This window comes from Melopsittacus undulatus, chromosome 6, assembly GCF_012275295.1.
Source record: "Melopsittacus undulatus isolate bMelUnd1 chromosome 6, bMelUnd1.mat.Z, whole genome shotgun sequence".
NCBI lineage: Eukaryota > Metazoa > Chordata > Aves > Psittaciformes > Psittaculidae > Melopsittacus > Melopsittacus undulatus.
The window spans coordinates 71,884,235-71,896,489 of record NC_047532.1 but is presented as its reverse complement, the minus strand read 5'-3'; the positions used below and the strand labels follow the sequence as shown (position 1 = coordinate 71,896,489).

Below are 12,255 nucleotides of genomic sequence, written 5' to 3'. Positions count from 1 at the left end.
TTTAAAGAATTAGCTTCTGTTCAGTTTTCCCCATCCCACTTTTACATCAAAAAAAGAGACATATTGGGAATTCTGCAGTTCCTCCCTTACAGGTTAAAGTGTGAGAGAGAAAGAAGCTTGAAAACTGTGAATTGCTCAGCTACAGCTGTAAATGGCACATCATAACTAGGTGTATTAAGTCTTTTAATTGTAGGCTTAAATCAAAATTCAGCAGTTACAATTCTGCTTATTTTCATTTTGAAATGTTCTGATACTTTTTCTCTTCTTATTATTTTTCAGATTAACAAACAGAAACATTATTCACAAAATGCCTGAATGGACTCTAATTGCTATTGTTTTGTTATCTGTGTAAGTACCATTTAATGTCAAACATTCTCATATGTAACTGCTTTAGCCTACCAAGACAAGATGTAAGTTTCAGGTAAAAGGAGGGAAACTTTTCTTTAAGTGGGAAACCAACAGAAATGGTTTTTCATGTAAATGATCTGTATTTTCTCTTGAGAAACCAGGTTTGTACCACTTGCAACAGCATGTTAACTATGAACAAACTTGATGTCATGTTAAAAAACAGTTAAGGTTTAGTGGTTTTTAAAGAGGGTTGATGGATGAAGGAGGAATATTCTTTACTCTCACATTTGCTGCTGACAGACATTCTTTGTTACAGCAGGACAAAATGATATGTATTATTTGGATTGTGTTGTGTTATTTGGAGTTGACATAACTGCCACGCTTTTAATTTAATTTCTTATTTTACTTTTAATTTCTTCAAAGATTTTACTTTCACAAATTAAAGGCGAATTATTTCCATAGTATGGAAATACTACTTCCATGTTTGCTTCTACATATGTTTGAATATTCTAACAAACTTATTTGAGAGAGGAAAGCTTTTTTTAGCAACTCCCCAGTATCTGAAAGGAATATTGGGACCCGGTGTTTTATTTTTATAAGGATTAGTTTTATTTCTTAAGATTATGATACTACAGTGCCTATAGTCCTCCTTAGCTTTGTTGTACTTACTATAGAAATAAATTCTTTCCAAGGGGTTTCCTAACAGGAAGTCTGATTTTATTATAATGTCAGTCAATGTTTATATAGAGGCATGATATATGAAAGCTATAGCAATATGCATTAAGTAACTTCCTTAATTTATATTTTCCAAATTCATTCACTTTTCTGAAATTAAAGATATAAACTGTAAACCAGACAGTTTTCTCACAAATCCATTTTAAACATTTAACATGAGTTCACCTTTTAAGCAATTACTGGTGGTTTCACACAGTGTCAGGCCCTGGCTTTTACTAGGGTTAAACCATCAAGCAATCTTTGTATGTCTTTCAGCTTGAATTACAAGATTGCATAAATCTTTATTCCAGAGGCTGTTTATTACCACACTGCTGCTGCTGCTTTTGGGCTTCCTGGGTCACTGGAGCCTGTAGGACAGAGACATATTTACAGACATTCACAGGTCAAGAAGAGTTGTGGGCCAACCTCGTAGCATCCCCAGTACTGCACTTACTTTCCTTGATATTACTTCAGTCTGACACATTGTTCTGGCTTTACTGTCCCAAGGAAGACTATACCAGCAGGCATTAGAGCAGGCTTCAGCGAGCCTTACATCTGTGTCACCCAGCCAGATACCGCTCAAATGATTCATTAAATCAGAACACAGAAAGTAACTTTACTTGAATGCCTTGGCATGAATTTTTTATCAACTATAAGAACAAATCTTTTGTCATTTTTACCATATATTCTTATGGTTGAATTGGTAATTTGTGAAACAGATCTTATGAATTTTTCAGGTAATCTCTGTACAGTTAAGGAAATGGTGACTCTTGGTCAGAAGTTGAAATATGTTGCTGATGTCTGTGCAAATGATGAGCTTGAAATATTTACATACCTAATGACTGCTTTACAATTGCTTTAAAATGTAATACAAGTAGCAAGTGGTCTTGGTTCTCTGCTTATGCTGATTGCTCTCAAGGGCTCAACCCTAAACAAATGAACTGTATTTGAGCCTAAAATAGAGTAGATTTTGTTGTTGTTCTAGTGAAATCATGGATAAAACTCCTGTTGACTTCAGCTTTTGTAAGGTCTGTGAAACCTCAGGATCTTCAGATTTTTAACAACTCTCAGCTACTTCTTAAGAAAGGATGTGCAAGAATGTAGATGGGGTAAGAATGAGTGTTAAGATTGCTCTAAGAAGATGATGACTGTTGCATCATTTCTGGAAAGATTAATAAAACACAGATCATGTAACTATTTGGGAATTCTAATCAAACTTGAGTATTTAGTGGAAGCTAGAAGTGTGCAGGTAAAGGCTACTGAGGATCTGGGCAACCCTTCACAGACGTCCTCAGATTGTGGCTGTTATCTCCTGTAGTCTGCCAATGAATCTGTTATATCTTACTAATATTGTTCATAAAAAGAATTATACTCTATTAAAGTTTTCTCTGGCTTCCCCTTAGATATAATGAGAGTGTATGCACTATGCTACTTATTTCTTTATGAGTGATTTCATGTAAGTTTTGAGGTGCTGGAGTGTGTTCAGAGAAGAGCAACAAAGCTGGTGAAGGGTCTGGAGCACAGGTCTGAAGAGGAATGGCTGAGGGAACTAGGGATATTTAGCCTGGAGAAGAGGCTGCCCAAGGAGACCTTACTGGACTGCCTGAAAGGAAGTTGGCTGAGAACACTGGTACCCAACTTGCTACAAGTAACAAGCTATAGGACAAGAGCCTCAATTTGCCCTGGTGAGGTTTAGATTAGATACTGGGAAAAATTCTTTAACTGAAAAGACTATTGAGCAGTGGAACAGGCTGCCCAGGCAAGTGATGGAGTTACCATTCCTGGAGGGATTTAAAAGATATGTAGGTGTAGCACTTAGGGATATGGTTTATTGGTGGCCTTGGCTGTGCTGGGTTAACAGTTGGACTCAGTCTTAAAGGTCCTTTTTAACCTAAATGATTCTGTGATTCTTTACTGCATGTTGCAGCACATGTAAAGTCATTTAAATGGCAGAATTGTATGGGGCCTCAGTTGGAGATAGCTCTTTACTACCTTCTGTTACTGAAAGAGGAGAACATTTTCAGAATGTGTATTCGTAGTCCTTGACCTGATCCAAGACACAGGATGGACATTTTACTGCTAACACTAAACAGTGAAGTAGCATAAGTAACACTCTGGAAGACGATAACACTTCCAGGAGGATGAAAGACCTTATTACAGGTATCAGAGGTATAAGAGCAGAGACTACCAAAGGCAGAGTGTGAATGGGATTTCAGGGTATACCTCCAAAGAAACTGAAGACCTCAAGTGTTTTTTGGTTTTTATGGAAGGGGCAGGGTTGTTTTGTTTTAAAGTAGCAACTATTGGACTTTGCTTGCACTCGATTTTGTGAATCGATATTGTGGTTCGCCACTTTCTCCTTGTACGTGGCATCTGCTAAGCACTCAGTGTACTGCACAGTGCACTTGAGTGCCCTCGCCCTTTTTGTGGTATGTTACTGGGCAGAATAGCCATTATCATTACTGCTGTATTGACTTCAAGCGTCATCACTGTTTAATACTTCGTATCGTGTTATGATTATGCTGTCTTCCTTTCATAGGAGTGTGCATATTCTTCGTAGGATACAGCATGTTGGATAGTCATGTAACATCTAATGTTGGTGCTTAACTTAGACCTAAGCTTCCTCTGTAGTCTGCTGGTCCTCAAGAAGCTATTAAAAGTAGTCACATGCCCTTGAGTTTATTGACTGTTAAAGAAACCAGGGTTCCTAATTCTTTGCTTTGAAATAAAGTGCTTGAAACTAGATAGTGGGACTATCTTTCTCAAAGTATAAAATGTTGGACATCACAACAGTGGAGCATTCCCTGTTCCTAGTGAACAGCTGGATTTATTCAATCAAGTTATCATGTAAAATATGAACAGCTAGTCTTAGCCTTTATTGAAAATCTAGCCTGAGGCACTCCTGGCTTTATAACCAGCCCATCCAGCAATGCTTCCTGCAGTTCACTTTGACAGCCAGAGAATTACGTTCAAATAATTGCATTCATGCTCGTAGTGGAGTGGGTGCCTCTTTAAAATTACCTGTAGGTGAAATGTCTTATTTATTTGTCATTTGAAATAACATTGACAATGGTAGCTTTCTATGTTTTCCTGGTGCAATGTGTAGGATTTTTTTGTTACAGTAATAGCTGCTGTATAATGCACTGTAAACTAGAATATAGAAGTTGCATCGTTTCCCCCCAGATAAATAGATACAAATACAGAGGTTCAAGAGAGCAGTGAAAGACTGGTTGCTATATAAGCAAGGGCACTTGCTGTTTTCAGTGTATACCCCTGGTACAGTCTAATGGAAAGCTTTCAAGATATTTTCAGGAAATGTCTACTTTCATCTTACTTATGTGGGCTGGCTGGTTCCAGTGAACTGTGGTCAGCTGCATCTACCCAGCCAATGCAAGAGGTTCCCCCCGCTAAAAGCTTTGAAGCATTTCAAAATGTTCTGGGATTAGTTTATAAGCATTTGGCTGCAGTATTTAAACAAACTCAAAATGACCATGATCACTAAACAAAAGCCATCGTTATACGTGTGCAGCCACTTTAGATAAACGTGTCATGTGGAGATGGACTCTAGAGGTTTACTCTCTTGGAGATAACAGTTCAGGAACTGGAGAATCTTGGGTTCAAGAATGCATTTTTACCTTTTTGCACACAAGAGCACATCTATTGCTCAGCACTGAAATGTCTAAATTATTTTAAAAGGAGCTCAGATGTTTGGAGTTTTGCTGCTGTGTTCTTGTCTGAAAATGTCTGGATGTATGAAATGTGCAAATCCAATGTACAAATAACATACTGGATATTCATCAGACTTGCAGAATTACTCTTTCCTATAGAAACCATATGCAAGTCAGCTGGATGATCTTTTATATAACAAGTTTGGTGATAGAAGATTGGGTCCAGCTTTCAGCAGAGAAAAATCATTTATTGTTAAGCTAGAACTGTAACAATTGCCCATTTTGAAACAGAGTTTGCAGGACTAAAAATCAAAGAAGTCTTTCTTTTATAGGAGTGTTTGAATGGTCATAGTTTTGTCCGTATTTGTAGAGTTACAGTGTGAAACAGCAAAAAGGCAATTTTGTCTTAACACATTAAAGAATTTAGAAATATATTTTTCCCTTTTTCTGTCTTAATTTTAGGTTGTCATTTGGTGAGTGTGAAGTCAAATAGGTTTTCTGTTAAGCAGTTCTTGCGTATCAGCACTTTCTAAGCATACTCAAATCTGCATATTTGATGTATTGTGGAGATTGGTATTACTTTACTTCCTCCTAGCATGTTCCATGTACTACTTAGGAAACATACATAGAACAGTATTCTGAGGGATTTGCAGTTTTGCTAATTGGAATTAATTGCTGCTAACTCTAATTGCATATCTTTGTCACTCATAAGGCAGAAAGTAGAAGAAGAAACCTTAGCAGTTTCAAAGAAGGTGTTGCTCCTTCCACAAACAGAAAAAACCCTGTGGGTTTTTGTGTGTTGCTGTAGTGCTGTTATGCAGGGAAAAATCACTGTGGATTTCACTGCAGCACATGCAGCTGCAGGTTTTTCCCACTCTAGTATTTCTGGTGGATAGCATTCTGAATGGGAGATTTGGATGTGCTGTGTAGTAATGTGCAATGGCCAGTGCGAGCTCTGAGATGAGTCCAGGATCATTAGTTCCCCTTTACAGTTGGGTCCCTGACCCTGTCAGCAGGAGCGGAGCCTTAGCACATTGTGCCTCCTGGACTTCTGAGGCATGGGGTTGGAGGGTTGGCTCAAGAAGCTGTCTTTTCTGCATCTCCCCGTTTTGCTGCTCAGTGCAAGGGAAGAGTAGGGTCATGGCTTTCTGCCAAGTGGCTCAAAAATCTCTCCAATGAGAGGAATTTGCATTTTCCCAGCAATGTATGTGAGCATTCAGACTGAAGTTGTACAGAGCTGGTGTGCAAAGGGCAGCTTTAGTTAAAAACTGTCCTTCATGATGGTGGTGTTCTGACTAATTTTTGTTAGGATCTAGAAATACTTTTGTGTGTGCATAATGTTGAATCTTCTGCTTTAGTCACCCTTGTGAACTTTATATTCCAAATGCACTTGTGAATTAAGATTCTGGTAGTCGGGAAAGTACTTTCCTCTGCCACTTTAATTTTAGCCTTTTGTGTGAGTAAACAAGAGATCTTTGTTGCAGCTTCTGTTTCAGCCCTCAGAAGGATAGCATGCTAGGTTTCAGAAGACTGCTTTATCACATTGACTCTGGGGGAAGCTAACTCAAGCAGTGGAGTTTGTGTCCAGTTGAACTCTGTGCCACAATTATGATTGAGCAGATAGAATTGCCCAGCCCTATGAGATAACTGGTTTAAACTTAAGGTTCTTGACAATGTATATATTTAGAAGATTTTGTTGGTAGTGTCCGAGTTTTCCTCCTTCCATAATTGCTGCTTACACCATTGCTCATTGGAAGTCATGTCATAGCAGAGAGTAAGTTGTACAGTTACACGGTAATATAGAAAGCTGAAAGTCAGATGTGAGTAATCCATACTCTTAACAGCTGCACTAAATTTAGTTTTAAACTAAATGTATTTTACCTTCATCCACTGAGCAAACCGAACTGTTCATTTTGCAAATGAATCCTGAAGCTGTAGCCCTATGAAAATATACTTGCGTCCTTATTAATAATTAATCTTAATACATTCAATGCAAACATTTTTTATCATGAAACATTACCCACCTGTTAAAAGAAAAACATGACTTTGACACACACATGCATCTTTCATTTTCAGAGTTCTAACTTAGTAAACTTTCTAAAGAACAGCCTACATTAATGGGGGTATGACACATGTATGACTTACAGGAAACTTCATTTTAAGATGAAAATCAGTGTTGATTTGGCTTGTTATTTCTGGTACACATCAATGGAAAGGTAATTATGGCTTCCTAACACGTGATCCTCAGGTATTTTGTACCAACAGAATTTTTAACATGAGTTCTGGATTAATTTGATTAGTTCTATGCAGAGTCAGAATGGCACCTCTACTAGATTAAGTGGTGTGTCCTATTCTTCTTTAGTACCGAAGTGAATTGTGCCCAAAGTAGAAATATTGTATTCCTTAAATCTTCTGGAACCACTACAGCAGGAAAACTGTGGCTGTAGAAAATCCCTGAAAGAGCAGTATCCTGTGAAGACCTAATCCTTCCTCTCTTTAAGGTTTCCTAGTACTTTAGGAATCTGGTGCAAAGGAAATTTGTTCTACTACTTCTTGAGATACTAAACATTTTGGCGCCCAGTGGTCTCATGTAGTCTGGAAATTAAGTTCTGAGCCTGATACGGGGTGTTAACAGTGAATACAATGTACAGTCATTTCTGAAAGGTGTTTCTTTCATGTTTATGAAAACAGAAAATACAGCCTTTTTGGGGAAGAGAGAGAGGAAAGAAATCCATGTCGCTGACAAGATGATGTATAAAGTGCATCTCTTGGCAATGGGCTATGATGAAGCTCTCAGAATCTACAGACAATCCAAGCTGGTGGATTTAGCATCAGGAGGCAGATGGCTCTTTTGATACAAAATGTATTATTAAAGTAAATATTTGGGATAAGATGGCAGCCACTGGTTAATCAGAATGTTGTATAAATAAGCATAAAGTAACATGAAATTTTGCATGGCATAATACAAAGAAATTGGAACAGTCATTTCTATAACAGCAAATTATGTTCTTTTCCCATTCCTTCTGTAAAGTAGAAGTGTGTTTTAGTTGGCTGGCAGCAAACATAGCTAACCAGTGTATGGAAAGGTATGTGTGTATAGTTCATACTGCTAGGTGCAAAACCAGCATCAGTAGAAAAGCCATATGGATGCTTGATTATTTAGAGGGTTGGTATCTCTGTACATTTTCATTTTGATGTACACCCCACTTAAAGCTGTATATATCCCTCTCTCCCACCCTCTTTATCCATCTGTCTGTCTGAACATTTGAAGATGACACTGAACAGCTGTAACTCATTCTTCATAAAACTCGGTATTTGTGAGATGAGGTATCCAGGGTGTTTTTTAAAGGGTAAAAAATAGCTGAGATTCACGTGGCTCTTCATATTCAGTTCAGACTTCATCAGGTATTCTGCTTTTTTAGGTATACTTTCACAAATCAGTGTTAATAGTGCTCTGTTATAGAGAGGGTAACGTAGAGATTAAGGGTAGGACAGTGATTTACTGGAGATCAGCAAGTCAGTAATAGATCTGGAAATTAAGCAATTAAACAAGAAAAGGAGGTGGGGGGTTGTTTTGGGTTTTCTTGGCAGCGGGGGGGGGAGTGTTTCTTGTTTGGTTGGTTTTGAATTCTACTGGGAGCTGGATGTCTGGGAAAAAATGCTTACAAATCTTTAACTTTGGGGGATTTTTAAGACTCTCACTTTGTGAGGTCCACAGCTGCACTGGCACTGGTTTTCCAAACTGGCAAAGGCAAGTAGAAAAATACTGAGATCCTTATGTTTAACTTCTGAAGAAAAAAAAACCCTGTGGACAGAGTGGAAGCAAGCCTATTCCTAGCATGTCTCTTTACTCAGCTGCATTATCCCAGGTGCTTGGTCTGTGAATTGGACTGAAAGGCAGATAATCAAGTTACAATGATGTTAGAAAGTTGTGAAACTAAACTGTGATCAATTTTATGATCATTGTTTCCACAGTAACTGAGTACAGGTGAGTACGTTTTATGAAGTCAAGTATTGACAATTTATTTACCCAAGAGCATTGCTCTGTAGCTGGTTTAACTATACGACAACACATTTTGTTTAATCTTGATTTTTTTTAATTTTTTTTTTCTTCCGTGTCACTGAGATAATGAATTGACAGGAATAGATGACCAGTATATAGCAGCAATCAAGTCCTGCAGTTGCAAAAATGGATGTATATGAACGAATCTTTCATTCATTAAATGTACAAGGCTTGTATATAAAGGCATCTTTCAGGTATTAAATTGTCCCGTGGTATGTGCACAGTAATTTATACAACAGTGTGTGTTTTACTAAGTCTTTAAAAGGTTCAGGCTCTCAAAAGCTTATAACTAAGCACTTTTTAATCTTTAAAATTAAAAGAGACTTGCACCTGTGCTTAATTTCATGTAGGTAAGTAACGCAAAGACTTCAGTAGCATAGATTCCAGTATTTGAGAGGTGTCCCAGGAAAACTCTGTGGAAGAGAAAATGTAAGGAATAGAAGACTTGAAAGGATGAAAGGATCATTTTAAAAATAAATTTTAAAATTATTAAATAAATGTAAATTTAATAAATTTTGAATCTTGACTAAGTTGAAAAAGAGGGGAAAAATTGGGAACAAATAGTAGGACTGAGAAGTACCTTTGATCTGTCAGCTGGTCAGCAGGAAACAGACTTCAAATAAATGCAGCTCTTTAAACAAGGCTTGTCCTTGAAATGTGTACCTAAGAAACTTAGATTTGTTCGAAACAAACAGCTGATAGTGATTTCTTCTGGGTTTCTCTTGTGAATTTCTTTTTGCCTTGGCATTATGCAGATTTCATAGTAAACTCAACCAAAACCTTTTGAACAAATCCCTGTATGAATATTGGTGCTTTAAATCCACACAATATGATAGAAGTTCTCATGCTTCACATCTGTGAACTGATGTAGTAATAACTTGGGATATGGTAACATAGAGGTGGGTACCATACTTTATTCTGGAGTCATATCTATTAATACAAAATAGGTTTTTGTAATTGTGTAATAGGAATTACAATCTCTGATCCTGCTAAACTTTGTATGAAGAGTACAGTACGCTGCGTAGGAAACAGATGTTGTTGAGCAGGTTTTGGTGCTTGTTTCAGTCATCTTGTCTGGCTAGAGATTTTTCTAATCCATTGTCAAATCTGGAAACTCCAGTTGCACAAGATTGCCTAAGCAATTGTTTTTGCCAGGCCTATCTGATATTTGTATTGATGGAAGTCTTGGTAGTCATTTTACCATAAATGTTTGCAAACAGAGTTCCCAAATACCACTAGAACAGGAGGCCAATAGAACCATTCCATATTATTACTATAGCTTTAAAGGAGTCATGGGTCCCTGAATTTTTGTCACTCACATTGTAATATCAGAGTATTTCTAGAGTCTTCTTTCTTGTTACGACACACTATGTCTGGGCTAAAAACAATGAGCCCCAAGTACTGAATAAAGCCATCTGCTTAGTGTTACAGGAACAGCTAGCAAATGCAGTGTATGTTCTAAGGCATGTTCGCTTCAGGCATAGAGTGTAGAGAACTGACAAAAACAGCACTAAATGGCTGTACTAAACTATACTAAATCATTACAACATTTGATGAAATGTCCCACCATAGTTGCTCTGAACATATCTCACACTTACTTTGGGTGTTCCTTTGCATTAGACTTTTCCTTTGCCTGTAAAATTAATTCCTGACCTAATGATGTAAGTAGAATTATTTCTATATATGTGTTTTATTCATTGAAAGTCAAAGGCCATCTGTCTTACAGCAGTCAGTATTTTGAGGGCAGTCTGAATTTACTTGATTTTTTTCCTCTTCTGTCTCTTGTCGTATCAGTGCAATATTATTATATTAATATTATTCATTGCAGGATCTTTGAAGTCATGCAGCTGCTGTTATAAATAACAGCTGGCAGCTGATGGAGAGATCCTTAACTCTTGGGGCAGAGGGAAAAAGTGGCATAAACAATCTACCCTGCTATTCATGCACATAGTGTGTTCATTAGGTGAAAAAAAAGGTGCAACGATCCAGAACGTTTGCATTTCATTAAATCATTCAAAATAAACAGTTTCCATACCCCATCAGGTAGCTAGAAGTCTGTTGCCTCAATATGGATCCCCTGCACAGTACAGTTAAAACACTGGTGTGCCTTTCCAAAACTTTCCGTTTGCAGCTTGATGGGCAAACAAGACATGGTTATGTTAGAGTAGAACCAGCAAAGTGTTTTGCAACTGTTTATTCAGCCTTCAAAGTCTGTGGGAGGAGAGCACAATACAACATGAGGGAGTTCTGCTGAGCAGTCCCAAGGGCCTGACTTTAAGTCCCCAACCACTGTCTTAGAAAGCAGTGTTGGCTGGACTGGTGTTGTCTGAATTACCAGTTGCCTATTTGGACACAACTGATTGCAGGGGGAAGAATGAAAAAAGGAAGGGAAGGAATCTAATCCATTGTCTCTTTTTCAGTTGTTAGTAAGCACTTGTTATCATGGGGTTAGATAAACCCTTGCTCCTGTAGGTATGCTTTCCTTTTTCTAGTAGTTGTAACCACCTGGGCTGCACCACAAGTGAATTTTGGCCCCAGTAAAAGGGAGTGGAAGTTGATTTGTGTCTGGACATCAACTATATGAGAAGTGTGTGTGAAAGGTGACCTTTAAAAGAAGAAACTCTATATTGTGTGTAAATATATACATAAACATGTATGTATCAAAGAGAACATTCTTCTTGAACAGATTGGTAGAAGCTGCATAGGAAAAGAAGGTCTTGGAAACAGGAAACAAAGTTAACTTGTGAATGAAGCGTGAATTTTGCCATCTACTCAGATTCTGTAGGAATCCAGTTGCTGATTTAGAATCGGTGTTTGTAGCATTGATTGAAATGTAGTGGACAAAAATTTTAAACTATGAATAATTTAGTTCCTGTTGCCATCAGAGGATTGAAGTGTCTGTGCTGGATTCTGTGGACAATAATGAAAGGAAGTTAAATAATAAATAAAACATAAGTGGCACTTTAGCTTCAAAATTCTTGTCTTTATGATGAGAATGGGTTGTTCAGGCTATGTTTAAAACTAGACCAGAAGTAGCTTTTTTTTTCCTAAGAAAATTGCCTGTTTATTTCAGTCAGTTGTTAGCATTCAACACTGTGGGCTTTAGAGTATTTTATCTTTCATTAAGAAAATTGAATATAGGAAAAAACTTGGGGAGATTAAAGAAAAATGCCACTGAATACTGACTTCCCTCTTTGACCAGTAGGATATTGTGTAGAATATACAGAATCACAGTGATGCTTTGACTTACTCTGTCAAAATGTCTGAGTGCTTTTCAGTGGAGGGTTCATGAAGTGAATAAATAGGGTATTGGTCAAAGAGCCCCAGATTAGAGGTTGCCTTAATTTCAGAGTTGCAGATGACACTGATTATGATTCTTTTTTTCTGGCACTAGTATAATTTGATTTAAAAGAAGACTTAATTGCAGAGATAAATTTAAATTCTTGTGCATCTTGGTTGTGA

General features: G+C 37.4%; 1 protein-coding gene across 2 annotated transcripts in view; it reads left to right on the top strand.

Annotated features, from left to right (window-relative positions):
• RPAP2 (RNA polymerase II associated protein 2) overlaps positions 1 to 12,255 on the top strand; it is a 38,937-nt gene that overhangs the window by 17,839 nt on the left and 8,843 nt on the right. For both annotated transcript variants that reach the window (XM_034064260.1, XM_034064261.1), the window contains exon 11: positions 280 to 348. In XM_034064260.1, coding sequence (XP_033920151.1) covers positions 280 to 348 — 69 coding nt within the window. The remainder of the gene's footprint in view (positions 1 to 279; positions 349 to 12,255) is intronic.